General features: G+C 35.4%; 1 protein-coding gene across 1 annotated transcript in view; it reads right to left on the bottom strand.

Annotated features, from left to right (window-relative positions):
- Positions 1–19,586, bottom strand: part of ERCC8 (ERCC excision repair 8, CSA ubiquitin ligase complex subunit) — a 65,756-nt gene that overhangs the window by 31,542 nt on the left and 14,628 nt on the right. The window contains exons 4-7 of the mRNA XM_043978897.1: positions 11,073–11,196; positions 3,956–4,037; positions 2,914–2,982; positions 884–950 (exon numbers count right to left, since the gene is read on the bottom strand). Coding sequence (XP_043834832.1) covers positions 884–950; positions 2,914–2,982; positions 3,956–4,037; positions 11,073–11,196 — 342 coding nt within the window. The remainder of the gene's footprint in view (positions 1–883; positions 951–2,913; positions 2,983–3,955; positions 4,038–11,072; positions 11,197–19,586) is intronic.

Raw genomic sequence — 19,586 nt, 5'->3', positions numbered from 1 at the left:
AGTTCCTATTTTTGGAGACCAATTCTCCTGAAGTGTAAGCCTGACATGACAACACAAAATCTTGTAGTCCTTTAGATAATAAATAACTGGAGGATTTGGATACTGAACTGGGGCCTTATTGTATTTAGCAAATTTTAAATGTATGAGGTTATTTAGAAGATCTGAAGCAGAATCAGGAAATTTCTAAAAATTCAGTTCTGGAAAGAGCCATCTTATAACATACTGCAGTTGCCTAAACACACATGCACAACCATTAGGAGAAAAGTCTCACTTTTGTTTTCTTACAAAATTCAAGTCACAATAGATAAGTCTAGCAAGTATAAAGTGATACAATGAATGACACTTGTTTTCTTTCCCCCCCTTTTTTTTTGGGCAGGGCAATGAGGGTTAAGTGACTTATCCAGGGTCACACAGCTAATACGTGTCAAGTGTCTGAGGCCATATTTGAACTCAGGTCCTCCTGAATCTAGGGCTGATGCTTTATCCACTGTGCCACCTAACTGCCCCCTTTAAATTTGCTTTCTAAGGGACAAACATTACTGTATTCAATAAATAAAATTATGTACCCATGCAAAGATGAATTATTTTGCCAGTAGACTTAACAAACTGACATTCATCTACCTATATTTTCTTGCTCATCTCACTATGTGAAAAAGGGAAACTCATAAGAAGATTAGCTGGGTTAGCAATACTGTGGACCAAAGCTTATCTCAGTGTGACATGCCTATACCTACAATTCAGCATGCCTTCCTAGTCCATTTTCTAACAAGAGAATTACACCAAAAGAAGTCAAAACACTTAAACTATATAAATGCAGTTCTTCCAAAATTCTGATTAGTGATTACTGTTCTAGCTTTTAAACAAAAATTAAAATCCATTTTACCTTGCTGTTGCCAAGATATATTCATAACGTGGGGACCAGGCAACTGCTAATATTTCCTGTCTGTGACCTAAAAATATAAGAATATAAAAAGCTTTGTGAGGTCTTTTAAAAATTAAGGGATAAAGGAATAATCTGCATGAGTCTAAGGGAAGAGTAAAAATCAAATGTGAAATAGCTTAAAAAGTTGGCATTTTATTACATTAATAATTGAGATTTATATAAAAATACAAATCTGGGTCCACAGTGGGCAAATATTAGAATACCTGGCATTTATCATGCAATGACTGGTTTTGATTTGGGAAGAATAACCATGGGGCAGCTAGGTGGTGCAGTGGATAAAGCACCAACCCTGGATTCAGGACCTGAGTTCAAATCCAGCCTGAGACACTTGACACTTACAAGCTGTGTGACCCTGGGCAAGTCACTTAACCCTCATTGTCCTACAAAAAAAAAAAAAAACCCAAACCCCTCAAAAAACAATAACCAAAACAAGTGGTTGAGTTTTTTTTTTAAGGACAAAGTTGTTAGCATAGATCTAATTATTAATGTACACAACACCTTTAAGATAACTTAATTTACTACAGACAACAACTATCTCCAAAATGAGTAAAGGCCTTTTTTTTATATATTCACAAAGTTAGGATTATAGATTTGAGGGTGGAAGGAGCCTTAGAGGAAAACTAGTCTGACCTCTTTGTGTTACAGGTAAGGAAACAGAATTTCTATTAATATAATTAATTTTTAAAATATATTATCTAGTTCAAGGGCAAGCATCTTTTTTTGGGGGGGGGGGCCCAAGGAAATGAGGGTTAAGTGACTTGCCCAGGGTCACACAGCTGGTAAGTGTCAAGTGTCTGAGGCTGGATTTGAACTCAGGTCCTCCTGAATCCAGGGCTGGTGCTTTATCCACTGTACCACATAGCTATCCCCTCAGAGCAAGCATCTTTTAAAAAACTTTAAAATTTTATTTTAAAAATTCCATATGAAAACAACTTTAGCCCCCCCCCCCTTTTTTTTTTTTTTTACAATTTTGAGTTCCAAATTCTCCATCCTACTTCTCCAATCACTGAGAAGGCAATCAATTTGATAAAGGTTATACATGTATAGTAATGAAAAAAAAGGGTAAGCATCTTTTAAAAACATTTTTCTAGAAAGCCTTAAGAACTATATATTTCTAAAAATGATAGCAGAATATTTTAAAATCTGAAGTCAATACTGATTGATTCTGGCACTGTTAATCAAATCACTTTTCCCCCTGAGTGAACTACTTAGGGACGCCATTTGTCTGTCTTGTATTAACAAGTTCATGAAATTTGAAAAAAAAAATGATCTTCCAGCAAATTTTCTTGATGATGTTTTATTTTAATTAATTCAAAGAAATGTTAAATAGAAGCATTGAAGCTTTGGGTAGGAAGGAAGGGTGTCAGGTTTTACATAGTGGAATAAAATTGAATATTTCCTTCCTCAAATTCCTTATTTGTTAATTCATGTTAATATTCATGTTAATACAATTCCAAATAGCTGAAATGAAAAAAAGGGGATGTTCCCAGTTTTAATTGTTATATTTTATCAGTCTAATAAAAGTTTTCATAATCCTATTATCTAAACATGCCTTTTAATATCTTAGCAGTACTTTCAGAGAGGAAGAAAGATGCTTCTGAATATTACAACAGAAGTTGACAATGTAGGCGGAATGTTGTAATTTTTACAGATTCACCAACCATTATCATTTTGGATTTAGATATTTCAATCAAGCAAAAACTGTCAAAAGAAACTAGGGTATAAGAGGTAGAGCTTGTATTTTCTAAGGAGTTTGGCCCTTGGACATTTAACATGCCTTTTCTCAGATTCAGTAACACCAGAACAATGCGCAGAAGGAGCTTTTCTCCCCCGTTTAGTTTTAACAGCTAGCACAAAATACATCAGTCATGTCACTGACAAAGAATACATTGTTAGCAATGTGTCTTTACACTGAACCGTTTACTCAAAGTAGTTATTGTTTAACATTTATGTTCCAAATTGAAACATACCCTGTAGAATGTGGGAACAGGATCCAGACTTTAAGTCACAAAGTTGTACTTTGGGGCCTTTAGTACCAACTGCAACAATAAAAATAAAAATCCTTTAACACAACAGCTTTTTCATGAAATAAAGAAGGAAAAAAAAAACAGCAAGGAAGCAATAGTCCTAAGTTGACAATTCACACTTTTTAAATGGGAACAAAGAAAATGTGGTTTAGTTCCAACAATTCTTAGTAGAATGGTTTAACTATATAAATGATATACTTTTATATATTAGTAAGATACTAACTGAGATGAAAAAAGTCTTCCTTTTCATGCTGACCCATTTAAAACAAGTCATGGTCTCTAAAGGAAATAAAAACATTTTCCTGGAGGAAGAGAAAATTCTCAAATTACTTAAACTTTCGGAATATAAAAGGGTTTTCACAGAGTTGATTTTGGTAGAGAAGGAGGTCAGATGTGTGATTTAATTGGTACAGGGAACTCCCATTGAGTCAAGTCTCCCCCACCAGGGCAAATCAGAATCAGTTTTGCAATTCATAATCTTAGAGTCAGTGAAGCCAAATTATTAGTATTTTCTGTTTATTAAAATGTTAGATCTAACCCAGTCTGGGAATTCACAAAGTATACAAATGACATGATAATTAATCCTCTGAAAGAACTGGGGTAATAGTAAAATTCATTCAGTTTTTTAAATGAAATACTTAAATTATATGCTGTATTCTTTTTATTTTGTCAATTAACAATTTATTTTCTCTTCCCCCCAACAATGAAAAAAAAAGAAAAAATTCTTGTAACAAATATGCATAGTCAAATAAAAACTATTTACCATAATGATCATGTCTACAAGTATTATGTCTCATTCTGCATCTTGAGTCCTTCACCTCTTTGTTAGGAGGTGGGTAAATGCCATATAAATTCTTAAAACCAAACCAACCAAAAAACCCTACTATTTTTACTTGAACTAAACTTACCTAAACATGCTGGATGTAAAAAAATAAATTTCTGATTTAGGAAAAATATATTGATTTAATTATAGTTATATACACACCTGCTATCAAACAGTGTTTGGTGGCAACTGGAGACATATGATGACTATAGACTGTTCCCTCAAAATGAAATACATCTGCAGGCTGATAATCAAAAGACAATATTTATAAAGTTTAAGTTCTGATTAAAATCATAATAAAAACACATTTCCTTCCTACTTATCTTAGAAACTATCTGATCATTTACAAATGAATAAACAATATAGTTATGTTTTTATGTTTTTTAGTACAAATTCAAACAGATTTCCAATACTTTTGGCTTCTCTTTTTTAATGTGTGAAATAACTTTTCTATAACAAAATACAATTTTGATATGTCAAGAATTTCAGTACAAGCAATATATCTTTGTGAAAGTACTAGGGTACTTTTAGTTAAGATGGCTGTAAGAACGGAAGCAGACAGCTCAGTTCCCACACACTCATCCCACCAAAAACCCAAATATTTGCACCAGACTGAATAATGAGTAAGAAATTTAGTGAGAAATTAGACTAAGTGACTTCACCCATATGAGACTATATAAAATTTCAGCCAGAAGCCTAAAGGCAATGAGGTTCTGTCAGAAATGTCAGTGCCACCATAAGCATATAAAACTGAAGCTTGTGAGCTGACCAGAGATGAATCCCAGACACTTGTATCCTGCATAACTCTGTACCCAGATTTAGCAAGAGTGGAGGGTTTTCATAAGAAAGCCTCAGAATGGTCAGAAACTCACAGTGGACACACTGGGTGTAGCAGTGACCAATTAAGGCTTAAGATGCAAAGATTTATGGTATTATATCATGAAAAGACATAGATCGTGCTAAAGATCCATTACTCTGAACCTCAAGTTCCAGGGGGTCCTAAAACCCAATAGTGCTCTTAGTATAGACATACCTCATTGGTAATTAGCAGACATACTTAAAAATCCAACCTATAAGAGAGTTAAATGAATTTTCCCCAAAGACCATATGAATAGCTAAAAGGAAGCAAGATAATGAAAAAAAATAATGAAAGCTTTGGAGGAGAGAATTAAAAGATGATTAAGTAACTTAGAGAAGAAAGGTGGCAAATGTTACCCAAGTAATAGACTTCTTGAAAATTAGAGTAGACCAATAAGAAATCAGCATTTCCATGTGACAGCAAGAAATATTAGAACAATATCAAAAGACTGAAAATTAGAAGCACATGTAAGACACCTTCTATCAAAAATAACTAGAATAGGAAAAATCTCAAGAAGAGAGAATTTAAGAATTATTGGATACTTTGAGAATCATGATTAAAAAAAGCAAGCATAGCCACTGGTTTTTAAGAAATCATAAATGAAAACTGTCCAGATTTCTTAGTACCAGAAGGTAAAGTGAAACAGAAAAAAACAACTAAGCACTTCTTGAAAGAAATGCCCCAAAGAAAAGTCCCAGGAATGTCATAGCCCAAACCCTTAGTTTCCACATTAAAAAAAAATACTGCAAAGGGTGAAGAAGGAATTCAAATACCATTGAACTTCCATCAGGATCATGTAAGACCTAGCAGCAATTACTATAAATGAGAAAATATTGATATATGATATTACAAATTGCAAAAGATATAGGCTTGTAACCAAGAATAAAGCTGAGTAAAATACCAATGGGGGGAAAATAGACCTTTAATAGAAGGAGTTTGAAGCATTCTTGATGAAAAAATAAAAGATCTGATTAGAAACTTTGAAAAACCAACCAAGAGTCATGAGAAATATAGAAACATAAATTTATTTGAGTAATTGGAAGAGGGCTACACTATAATGAAGTGCTAACATTCTAAAACCACTATTTTTCATAACCTTAATGTCTTCAAATGACATCGAGGGACTTAAATAAGACAGAGAACTTGGGGTGTACTGGTTCTATTCTAATAGTTTTAAGAAAGGTTCAAAGAAAAAGGAGAGTAAAAGGAATTAACTACTATAGAGAGGAAAAAAAGTATGGAACTAATCATATTTTTCATAACAGGAGAAGAGTATGAATTTTACTTTCATATGAACCAAAAGAAGGTTGACCACAATGAGCGCACATTCACACATGATTAGTACAGAAATATATCAAACAACAGGTAAAGAGGCAAAGATAGGGTGTACGTGAAGGTGGAGAAGAGGATATAGACAAAAGAAACTTCACTTTTTTTTCCTTTTTTTTAGAAACATCACTTTTAAAGGGTGGATTTAATGTGAACTGATACAGAATAAAGTGAAAAACAGAATATATAATTAGACCAATATTTTATTTTAATTTTTTTTACAATATTTTAAAGAAAGAAAAATGAGACTTCAGAAATTATTATAGCAATGACAACAATGGTATCAGAAGGTCTATGATAAATGTTAGCCACCTTGCAATGGATTCAAGGTACAGAGACATCTTTTTTTTTTTTATAAGGCCATTGGGTGGATTTGTTTTGTATGACTATGCTTATTTATTACAAGGGTTTCCCCCCCTTTTTAAATGGAGGTAAATGGATTATGAAGGCTAACAAGAGTGATGTACCCCTCAAGAAGAAAAAATGGGGTCCTTAAAAAAAACGAACAAAAGAGAATAGAAGGAAGCACAGACGAATAGGGCAGTTGTAAAAGAATTTAAATTTAATTCATACTTTAAAAAAGAGTAAGCTGCATGGAATAGGTTCATGATTTCATATGCAATCCTCTTTTTAGACTCAACTTTATATATGGAAATGCACACTTTTTGGACTGGTGTTTAAATGCAGAATAAGCAAAATACTTTATAAAAAGCATGTTGGATAATAATATTATATTGTAAAACTCGAAGAAAACCTAAAAAATGGATCATATGGTCCTATAAAATTATCTTCTCCTTAAATTGTTAGTATAAAAATAACTGTGGGGAAGAACTTGTTTGTAGGGTAAGTTAGAGATTCTAATTATGCATTTTTGAAGGACTTAGATAAATTCACATATGGTAAAACTCTAATAGTCTATAAATGGAAATTAGGGATGATGGGGCACAGCATTATCCTTGTGAGATTCATGTCATGGAAAAAAATTATGAAACATCCTGTAAGTGCCACTTTTAGACATAATATTGAGCTGGCTGGAAGAGTATTCTTGGGAAGTGTAAAAAGGAGTGAGGGAGAAGAGGGAAGTTATATAAACATAAATTGCTTTGCCTTCATTTTCTTTTTTTTTGTTTGTTTGTTTTTTAGTGAGGCATTTGGGGTTAAGTGACTTGCCCAGGGTCACACAGCTAGTAAGTGTCAAGTGTCTGAGGCTGGATTTGAACTCAGGTACTCCTGATTCCAGGGTTGGTGCTTTATCCACTGTGCCACCTAGTTGCCCCTTGCCTTCATTTTCAATGACATTTTAAACAAATACAAAAAATACTCTAAAAGTAGAAAAAAGCAAATTTTAAAAATTATCTAACAAATATTTTTAAAGTTTTTTCTTGAAATTTAATTTAGCAAAGTAAATTATGCTTTTAGTGCCCAAAATTAGAGACAAGTTTTTTTTTCTTATTACATAAACAATGTATTTTTAAAATTGAGTTTCTACACGCAGAAAAGTATTCAAAGTAATATTCGGTACTAGGAAAGAAGAAAATAAAAGTAATGTACACACTTTCATTTCTTGATCGAAAAACAAGTTACCTTTTCCAACCTTAAGGTGGCAGTAAGACTTCTTAATAGAAACCTCCTAATTTTATTCCTTATTAGAAAACATTATAAATTAAGAAAATCAAAGCAAAATAATGATGCATAATCCAAGGGTAACACCTAATAAGCTAATGGCTAACATATATTAGATATAAATCTTTTAAGATAAAATTATAAGAAAATACTGCTTCAAACAATATTTGAATAGCATGTTTCCTTATTTTATAGAAAATTTTCCTATAGGATTTTAATGATTTTTATAGAATTATTGTTTTTATAGAAATTCTAGTTCTAAAAACATTTTTGAGAAAATGGTCAGGTTTGCCAAAAATCTAGTTATCTAACCCTCTAGACACCCACACAAGATTATAATCCATCATCAAAAAATAGTTCTTTAAATCACTAGCAGTAGCAAACTGAAAAGGAAAATTGATATTTATTTTTGGGTCTCAGCACATTTCTAAATCATTTTCCTTGCTACTTAAGTCGATTCAAATATGACCCAGGTCAAATGAATGAAATGATCAAGTATTATTTAATTTTGAGCTATAAAGTTGTTTGCTTATCTAACAAAGTACCACACATTTTCCAAAAGTTTAGAATTTTAATTAACAAAGGTCATATTACTATAATGTTGACTAGTAATTTAGATGCATATTTTTGCATTGATCAATAGTATTTATTTTTCCAATGAGTAATTATTAACCTACTTTGTGTCTAAAACTGTGCTAGGTGCTGTGAGAAATAGAGTGTAGAGCAGTCATTTAGTTAGACAGATTGTAAAAATCATTTAACAAGGCAAATAATATATAAGTAGGTGGTAAAAACAGCAGAAATTCCTAGAAAAGGGAGACCACTGTAGGTTAGAAAATTTCAGGGAGGAAAAAGGACCATCAATTAATGCTTGAATTTAGATAATGGAAGGGCATTCTAAGACCTGAGGCAGCATGAAAAGACTTACAGCCCATAACGGTCCTGCAATGTTTAGAAGGTAGTAGGATGCTAGGTTTATATCCCAAAGACATCTCCAAAAAGAAAAAAGACCTATTTGTACAAAAATATTTATAGCCGCTCTTTTTGTGGTGATAAAGAACTGGAAATCAAAGGAATGCCCATCAATTGGGGAACAGCTAAACAATCTGTGATATATGATGATGATGGAATGTTACTGTACTCTAAGAAATGACAAGCAGGATGATTTCAGAAAGGCCTGGAAAGACTTGTATGAACTGATGTGTAATGAAGTGAACAGAATCAAGAGAAAGATGTGCAAAGAGACAGCAATATTGTTTGATGAAGAACTGTGAATGACTTAACTATTCTCAACAATACAACGATCCAAGACAATCCTAAAGTACTATTGATGAAACATACTATCTACCTCCAAAGAAAGAACTGATATTGATTGAACACAGACTGAAACATGCTATTTTTCACTTTCTTTCATATTTTTTATTTTATTCAAGTTTTCTTGTACAAAATGACTAATAGAGGAATGTTTTACATAACTGCACATGTATAACCCATAACTGATTGCTTACCACCTCTGGGAGGGGCAGGAAGGGAGGGAAGGAGGGATAAAAATTGGAACTCAAAACTATAAAGAAAAATGTATTACTAAAAAAGGAAAAAAGGAAGAAAAAGACATGGCCAATATTAAAAAAAAAAGTTTTAGGAGATCAACCTAGACGGTAGCAGATGTTTCATACTTTGAAATATCAGGAAATGAAGCTGGACTGGAGGAGAAGTGAAGTTATGGAGTTGCCATTTAACTAGCTGTATGAGGTTGGGTAGGTCATTTCATCTCTAAGAACTTCACGCCTGCACTGATAATATTTACACCAATTACTTTACAGAGTCAAGGTGATCTTTTATAGGTGAGGATCAAATAATATAATATGTAAGAAAATTCTATGCAAACTGTAAATACTTTGATATTTCAAGCATCTATAATTTTGTTACATCTTCACTGATACAGATCACAGCTCCTCAATAGATGGTCTTCAAGAATTTAATGGTCAAAAAATTCATTACCCTGTGGCTAACCTGGTGATGGAGTCCTACTGTACTTATCCAGGCTGGTCCTTGGATAATATGCATATAATCCATCCCCAATCTTCTATTAAAAGCCTTCCAAGCTTGGTAGTACCTGGAGTTGTGCTCTACTAGTAGCTCTAGGGAGACTAGGGTCACCTGCATACCACAATGAAGTACTAGAGTAGAACTTTAGTATACTGTAACATGTTGTAGAAATGTGAGTTATTATTGGGGGCAGCTAGGTGGCACAGTGTATAAAGCACTGGCCCTGGATTCTGGAGGACCTGAGTTCAAATCCGGCCTCAGATACTTTACACTTTCTAGCTGTGTGACCCTGAGCAAGTCACTTAACCCTCATTGCCCTACAGAAAAGAAAAAAAAAAAGAAAAGAAATGTGAGCTATTATCAATATCAATGTAAGCATAAAATACCAGACTGAGAAATTCCTCTTGTAAATGATGATGAAAAAGGCAATTTTTCAACAAAAAAGTAAACTGATGAAGCCAGGGTTTTAGGAAGATTAATCTGGTGGTAGTGGGGACAAACTATAGGGAGAGTTAACAGAAACAGGGAAAGCAGTTAGGAAGCTTTGTTGGTATGAGGAAATGAGGGCCTCATTTAGGATGATGACAACAGTAATGAAGAAGAAATGAATGAAGCCTATTTTTGAGGTCAGAATTTATAAGACTTTGTAAATGACTAGCTTTAGGGAATAAAGGAGAAAGAAGAATTAAATCTTTGGAAAGAATTCCAACTGAAAATGATTAAGAACTATACATAGAAATAGGAAAATTGGGAAATGAGAATGTATGAGTTTTGGACATGTTGAGTTTGAGGTAACGATAGAACATCCTATAGGCAAGAGGAAGTAAGGGTGGGCCAAATGGATGTACGAGTACATACACACGTGCATGCATTTACAAATTTTTACTGGTTAGCAGAAACTTTCAGGTGAAGAATTTCTACCAGTGCATATAAGCACCTTCTCTGCAAATTATAGTATAAGTTAGAGAGTTGCTTCTCTATAATTTAGAGTTGCCTAGAGCAAGTATGTGTGAGAGGTGGGTCTTGGGCCAAAGTACATGTCAAGTGTCTGAGGCTGGATTTGAACTCAGGTCTTCCTAACTCCAGGGCTGGTGTTCTATCCACTGCACCACCTAGCTGTCCCTCTTGCCTGTTTTTAAAGAAGATGAGACTATTAGCCATAATATGATAGATTTAAATGAATATATCTGTCTATACATAAATACTAGGACCAACACTTTCTTTTCTTTTAAAAATCGGCAATAAAGATGAATAAAGTAATTTCCCCAAAAGATAACATGAACGTTCACTCTCTTGATTATGTCTAATAGACTATTTTAGTTTACAATGTTGTCACAACTATCAACCTTGCTACCAATATTAGCAAATAGACCAAGGATTGAATTATCCTTCATCCTTTGATTATTTAAATATACTTACTTGTAATGTGTTTGTGTCCCATATTTTCAGAGTTTTATCAAATGAGCTTGAAGTGAACATGCCAGTATCATGAGGATACCACTGTACTGTCTCAACACTGTATTTGTGAACATCAGGATGGTTTCTACAAAGCAGGAATAGACAATATTAGGTTCTAAATGTCCCACACAAAACACTATTCTTCATTCTAAAATCACCAATCTGCCCTTGACTTTCACCACTCAACTGTACCTTCTTGCTTCAAAGTTACCAATGACCTTTTTTTTAACTTTTTTTTTTAGTGAGGCAATTGGGGTTAAGTGACTTGCCCAGGGTCACGCAGCTAGTAAGTGTTAAGTGTCTGAGGCTGGATTTGAACTCAGGTCCTCCTGACTCCAGGGCCGGTGCTCTATCCACTGCGCCACCTTTTGAAAATAAATTTTTATTGATTTCTTTTTTTTCTTAATACCACCACAATTTCCCCCAGTACCATCCCTCCCAATCTCTCAGGGATCCATCTCATACAACAAATAGTATTTTTTAAGGATAATTTTTTAAAAAATCAATGATCAACACATCTAAAAAGTCTAAAAATATGTGTAATGTTCAATTCTTGTGCCTCTGCAAAGCGCTAAGGTAGAAGTGTCTCCTCAAATGTCTTCTTTTGAACCACTGCTCTTTGTAATTTCACCACACAAATGGTTGGGTTTTTGCATGTGGTTTTTCTTTGCTTTTACATTGTTTTATATATATTGTTATACTGTGCATATTGTATTCTTGGCTCTTCTTATTCACTGCCCATCAGTTCATGTAAGTCTTTCCATACTTCTCTGTATTCGCCATTTCTTAGAGCAAAAAATATTAGATTATAGTCAAGGACCACAATTTGTTTTGTATCACAGCATCCCCCAATTGATGGGCAAATCATATTTTTTTCTTATTCTCTGCTATCACAAAAAGTGCTGCAATACCTATTTTGGTGTATATGGTGACTTCTTATCAATGGCTGTGTAAGGGCTAAAATTCTAGCTATACTGTCTAAAATATCCAATGAGTGGTCGCCAATAAATTATAAGCTTTAGCAAGAGTTAGACTTTTAAGCATTTAATAAGAAGAATAAGAATTTGGTGAAGAGAAGAGAAAGACCTAGATTCATATATCTATTAAAGGGAGAGTGCATTTCCAGCTGCCTTCTCCACCAGAGTCCTGAGAAAAGAGAGCAAGACAGAGTGCCAGTCTCCCCCTTCTTCCTCCCACAAAGCCAATGTCATTTCCTGACGCCAAAGAAAGCTGCATGGTCCTGCCCTCAGAGGCCCTATCCTCATGTTGGAGCTTTCCTACAGTAAGTCTCCAGCAGGTGGCGTCATTCCAATCGTTACAGTTGCTTTTGGGTAAAATCATAGTAATGGAATCTCTGGGTCAAAGGGTATGGGCATTTTAGTTACTTTATTTGCATAATTCCAAATAGCTTTTCAACATGGTTGTACTCATTCACAGTTCTACCAACAATGTATCAGTGTACCTATCTTCCCACAACCTCTTCTATACTGAATATTCCCATCTTTTTCATTTTTGCCAATTTGCAAGGTGTGAGGTAAAACCTTGGGGTTCTTTTGATTGGTGTTTTTCTTGTTATTGATTTGGAACTCTTTTGTTGTTTCTAGTTTGCAATTCTTCTTTTGAAGAATTTGTTCATATCCTCTGACCACTTATTTATCAGGGAATGTTTTTTGGCTGTGTGTGTGTGTGTTAATTATTTATATCACTTGAATATCTACATATAAGAAAAATTTAGTTAGAGAAATTCTTTCAGATAAATTTAATACCATGTTTATTTTCCATGTGACTGCTTCCCTTCTTGGCCTAGTTAAATTAATTTTGTATATACAGAAGCTTTTCAGTTTTCATGTAATCAAAGTTATCTATTTTATCTTTTGTAATTGTCTTTGTCCCTTGTTTGGTTCAGAATATATCTCATACCCATAACTGTGACAGGTATATGATTTGGTTCTCTTTTAATTTTTTTTTTTTTTTTGGTGAGGCAATTGGGGTTAAGTGAGTTGCCCAGGGTCAAACAGCTAGTGAGTGTTAAGTGTCCGAGGACGGATTTGAACTCAGGTACTCCTGACTCCAGGGCCGGTGCTCTATCCACTGTGCCACCTAGCTGCCCCTCTTTAATTTTGTTAAAGTATGATCTCTAAAATTCATGTTATGTATCCATTTAGGACGTATTATGGAATGTGGTGTATGATGCTGTTCTAAGCCTATTTTCTGCCAGACTGTTTTTCAGTTTTCCCAGTACTTTTAATCAAATAGAGTTCTTTCCTAAGTAATTTGTTTTCTGGTCTATTGAATTTCTTTGTTTCTAATTCTCCCTTGTCTAGCCTATTTAACAATCTACCTCTCTATTTTTTAACCATTACCAGATGGTTTTAATGACTGTTACTTTATAATACCATTTGAGGTCTGGAAGTGCTTGCTATTCCTCCTTTGCCCCTAACCCTTTTCAGCATCTCCCTGGATATTCCAGATCTTCTGTTGTTTCCAAATGAAGTGCTATTTTACCAAGTTCTATAAAATATCACTTTCATAATTTGATCTGTATAGCATTAAAAATATAAGTTAACTTTGGTGGTACTTTAATTTTTATTATATTGGCATAGCCTAGTCAAAGTTGCTCTTTATTTCTTTAGGAGCACCTTGTAATTGAATCTATACAAGGCTTTTTTCTGCTTTGGTAGACTGATCCTCAGGCATTTTACACATTTCATAGTTATTTGAAATAGAATTTCCCTTCTATTATTGACTCTTGGCTTTGCTATTACATAGAAATGCAGTTGATTTTTGAGGGTTTAAAGTTATTATCTCAATTAGTATTTCTAGGGATTCCCTAGGATTTCCCAAGTAAACTATCATTATCATCAGCAAATAGGGATGGTTTCTCTCTTCTCTTTAGCAATTTTTTATCCCTTTAATTTCTTTCTCTTGTCTTACTGCTGTTGCTAGCATTCCTCGAACTATATCAAATAATAGGAGGGAAAGTGGGCATCCTTGTTTTACTCCTATAACCCAGGATCTTTGAATGGCCAAATCCAGTGGTCATTTATCAGTCCTAATCCTTCTCAACCTAACTCTCCTAGATAGTCAATCCTCTTTGGGTTTTCATAACACTACTCTTTTTTTGTTTTGCCTACTACCCTGTTTGACTGTTTCTCAGCCTACTTTGTTGGATCATCATTCATATTATTCTCCTTAACTCCTGGTTTTCTGTAAGGTTTTGTCCTGGGTCATCCTTTCTTCTCTATATTCTCTCTCTTGGCAATCCCATCATCTCCCATAGGTTTAACTATCAAATATATACAAATGACTCCCAGATCTTTATATCTAACTGTAGTCTCTCCCTTGAACCTCAGTCTTTCAGCACCAACTGTCTATTGGACGTCATAAAATGGAAATCCCAAAGACATATTAAACACAGCAGGTCCAAATACAAAGTCATTGTTGCCTTCCTTCTACTCTCTTCTTCTTCTTCTTTTTTTTTTTTTTAATTTTTTTTTCGTGAGGCAATGGGGGTTAAGTGACTTGCCCAGGGTCACAGAGCTAGTAAGTGTTAAGTATCTGAGGCCGGATTTGAACTCAGGTACTCCTGACTCCAGGGCCGGTGCTCTATCTGCTGCGCCACCTAGCTGTCCCCCTTCTACTCTCTTCTAGACTTTTCTGTTTCTGTAGAAGGAACTAGTCTTAGGTTCATAATCTCAAAAATATACTGGACTCTTCCACTATCTCTCTTCTCAGACATCCAATTGGCTGCAAAATTTTGTCATTTCTACCTATACAACATCTCTTGCTTCTTATTCTTTTTCTCCATTTACATGTCTTTAATGTCTTAGTTAAGGTCTTTGTCGCTGTAGCAGTCTCCTAAATATTTTATCCTCCCCACAAACGCCAATTTATATTCTCAAGATAGAGGGCTGCCCTTGATACTCTCCTGCTTAAAATTCTTCATAGTTATGTAGGGCCTCTAGGGTGAAATGTCATCTTTTCAGTCTAGCATTTAAAGTACTCTGCAATCTGGCTCTCTCCTGTATTACATAATCTAATCAAAATAGCTTACTAGCAGGGGCAGCTAGGTGGCACAGTGGATAGAGCACTGGCCCTGGAGTCAAGAGGACCTGAGTTCAAAGTCCAGCCTCAGACACTTGACACTTACTAGCTGTGTGACCCTGGGCAAGTCACTTAACCCCAACTGCCTCACCAAAAAAAAGATGGATAAAAGTACAATAATTCATATTAAATTTTAAAAAGTATATCCTGCATATAGTTTGGGGGCAGCTAGGTGGAGCAGTAGATAAAGCACCAGCCCTGGATTCAGGAGGACCTGAGTTCAAATCTAGCTCCAGACACTTGACACTTACTAGCTGTGTGACCCTGGGCAAGTCACTTAACCCTCACTGCCCCACAAAAAAAAAAATTTTTTTTAAAGTGTCAAAATAGCTTACTAGCTATTCCTCAAATGCAGAGCCTATATCTGGGATAAATTTTCCCTTCACCTGCTGTTCCTGCTTTCTCCTGAAATTATCTTATATTCACTCATCTGTGTATATGTTATTTCCCTGAGGAGACTATATGCTCATTGAGGACAAAGTTTCATTTTATTTATCTCTGGAGTAACAGCATAGTGCCTTATATATGCTAAGTACTTAACAAATGTTTTGGGCTTCATTTTGGTCTGGAGTTGGGGTTTGGTGTAGAGAACTCCTAGTGAGGAAACTCCCTCTACCAATTAAGATCATCAATTGTTTTGCAACTTATAACCTAAGAGAATTACCTGGTGCACTCAAAGCCAATGTGTCAGAGACCAGACTGAAACCCAGGTCTTCCTGCCTGAAGTTCGCTCCCCATCCACTATGTGACTCTGCTTACAACTGTTTATTAAATTCAATTCAATAAGTATCAGAGTAGAACTTTAGTACAGGATAATATACATTAAACAAACATTAAATTAATAATAATTTGCTTTTTCTTCTTAAAATTTAAATGATCTTTTGGGGGATGATTTGGATGCCCCAGGATTCTTAAGAAATACTGTCTCAGGAAATATGAACCAATATTTTTATAACTTTTTTGTTGTTGTTATTGTTGTTGTTTTTGGTTTTTGAGGGGCAATTGGGGTTAAGTGACTTGCCCAGGGTCACACAGCTAGTAAGTGTTAAGTGTCTGAGGCCAGATTTGAACTCAGGTCCTCCTGAATCCAGGGCCGGTGCTCTATCCACTGCGCCACCTAACCGCCCCTTTATAACTTTTTCTAGTAACTGGAGGCAGGGCAGTGATTTAGTACAGAATCACAGGCTAATCCAGTGTTTTTTCTTTTACTTTTCTTGCTTCTTCACCTCTGCTTAGGATGATTAAAAAAAAGGTAACCAGGATAAAAAGCACAATGTCTCATGGCTTCACACTCCAGCAAGATAGAAACAAAATCCTGGACTTAGAAGTAGAAGCCAGGTACAGAAACTGGGTCCACCAATTAAGAGCTATGTGATCTTGGGTAATTTACAACTTCATTAATCTTCAATTTTTTCAACCATAAACTAGAGACAGTAATACTCATATTACTTACCTCACTGGGATATTATAGAGATCAAATAAGATAAAGTGAAGCATTTTGCAGTTTTTAAGGCCTATATAAATATAAGCAATTAAATCACAAAATAATTAGCACGTCCTCATGGTCTTAAAGACATTCTCAAAAAATTGTGAAAACATGGACAAGACATTATATCCAACTAGTTTGCTTGTTGTGATATTAACTGAAACTGTTTAATGAACAGATAAAACAGGGAACTGAAGTATGGGTGCTAATTAGGTAGCTTTGAATGAGTGGAGCAGTGAAAAATGCGGAATGACTGATTACGTAGGCAGTCCTCAAAACGTTTGCCCTAAAATGTCATCAGGAATCAGGTTTAACTCAAGATTATTTTTTTAATTAGGTGAAGAAATCACAAGATCTTTAAAGAAGATGATTCAAACACTGCAATGAGTTATATATAATTCAGTTGCATGAAGATTTACTGAGTACCTACTATGTACAAAGTATGTCCTACACAGAGAAGAAAGTAGAAGTAGGAAGACCCTTTAGGAGGCTGCTGCCCAAAAGTCCTTATAGATGGTAATGAGGGGTTAAAACAAGCATGGGAATATAGAGGAGACCATGGATTTGAGAACTACTTAGAAAGTAGGCTTTAAAGAATTTGTTAAGTGATTGGACACGGGAGGTGAGAAAGACATAGAAATAATATACTATTAACTACAAATGCATTATCCCCAGGGAAGGTCATTTACACTGAATTTTAAGAATATAAATTCATATGAGAAGCAGTATGGTAGAATGGTTAGATTATCAGACTGTGCTGGGAAGACCTGAACTCAAACCCCCACCTCTGACATCTTTTAGCTGGGTGCCTATGGGCAAGTCATTTTACTTTTCTGAGTGTCAATTTCTTTATGTCATTTGGGATAATAATACCTTTATCTGTAGACCCTGATATACATGAAGCACTCTGCAGAATTTAAAGTGCTGTGTAAACATCAGTTATTCATGAACCTGAAGGGGGAAACAAAGTGGGAAACAACTGGGTGAAGATCAATGGATGGAAAAAAAAAGAAGCAATAAAACTGTGGAGAGAGGGTATTACAATGACCTGACCAGAAAGAGGAAGTAGTGACTGTTTGGAAAACAGATCACATAACTGGCATTGAAGCATGCTAAGGGAGTGATGGGAGACTTCAAATGTCCAGAAAACTATGTTAAAAGCACAACATTTGACCCATTTTTTGACATCCCCTAATGGTTGGTTGGTGTTTGTCCTTCATTCTCAAAGAGGACCATGATATAGGGGTGATGTCATGACTTGCAGTGAATTGGATTTAAGTGAGGAAAGGCTGTGCAAAGTCACCAGCCTCACTCTGTCCTCCAGAGCCATCTGCATCCAATGGCAGGATATAGATCAGGACGACTGGAGATGGCCCCGGATGTTTAAGGCAATTGGGGTTAAGTGACTTGCCCAGGGTCACACAGCTAGTAAGTGTCTCAGTTAAGATGTGAACTCAGGTCCTCCTAACTTCAGGGCCAGTGCTCTATCCTCTGTGCCAACGAGCTGCCCTGCAATGATAAAAAAATAAAGTTGGAGGATATGGCAACCAGAAGTATTATTTGGATCCAATTTAAATCAATTTAATGGGACTGACTGCCAAAGTAGAAATGATGAGTCTCTTGGTAGAGGAAGACCATTCAGACAGAACAGTAATAGCTGGCTTCTAGACAGATAAAGCATTTATTACTCACATACTGTATGCAGGGAACTGTGCTAAAATACTGAGGATACAAATACAAGAAAGCAGGACAGTCTCTGCCCTCAAGGGGATTATGTTCTAATGGGGGAAGACGACATATAAAGCGGAGCTGAAGAGTGGGGGAGGGGGAGGATGATAGTTTTGAGTAGAAAAAGCATGGCAGGGAAAGGGCTTGGTAGTGATTTGGAGGCATGGGCCTTTTCAGATTTTCAAAGCACTTTATGTACATTACCTCTTTTTTTTTTTTTTTTGGGTGGGGCAATGAGGGTTAAGTGACTTGCCCAGGGTCACACAGCTAGTAAGTGTCAAGTGTCTAAGTACAGATTTGAACTCAGGTCCTCCTGAATCCAGGGCTGGTGATTTACCCACTGTGCCACCTAGCTGCCCCTGCATTACCTCTTTTGAGTCTTATGGCAATGCTGTGAGGTAGGTACAACAGGTACATATATTGTTACCCTCCCTTTAAAGGTAAGAAACTAGAGGCTTTAAGAGATTAGTTGACTTAGATACACAGTTTCTAAGTACCAGGCATAGGATCTTCCCAATTCCAAGTCCTGCTCTCTTTATATATATCCCATGCTGCTTCTCTCCTGGAAGAAGGCTCACAGCTGCCTGAAATTGGGTATTATCATCACCTCTGTGCACCAGGTTGTAAAAGAAGAATGTGGATATTTTCTTGAGGCTGGGCCTTGATACAGAAGAAAGGGTTATGAAGCTGGCACCTGGAAATACGAAGTTGAGTTTAGAGTTATTAAGAGCATGCTGAGAACAGAGTGGGTAGAGAAAGGTATGACTGTGATTTCAGGGATGGAGGACATGCAGAAGAACTGCTGTGATTCAGAAGCTGAGACAGAATGTAGGATGCTATCAGAGGACCCTGGCAATTCAAGTAAGGATCCTTGGGTAGTTTGAAGATATGTTAGGTACAGATTCCTGAAAGTTTTGTGGTTCTCTCAAAACAGAAACCCAGAAAACTGGATTTGCCTTAGGGGAAAGTCTGCCTTAAAAAGGCTAAGGAAAAGAGAGGATTAAATTATTGAATGAAAGCAAGAGATTCCAGCCCCTGTGTCCAGCTGAAAAGATTTGGTGCGTGCAAGTTATGGTACGCTCACCACAGTGTGATTCCATCTTTGAAAATTGTGATGACAGAACCTTGTGAGATGCTCTTTTTGAATGGAACAATTC

Source organism: Dromiciops gliroides, chromosome 1, assembly GCF_019393635.1.
Source record: "Dromiciops gliroides isolate mDroGli1 chromosome 1, mDroGli1.pri, whole genome shotgun sequence".
NCBI lineage: Eukaryota > Metazoa > Chordata > Mammalia > Microbiotheria > Microbiotheriidae > Dromiciops > Dromiciops gliroides.
This window is presented reverse-complemented; position numbering and strand designations above follow the sequence as displayed.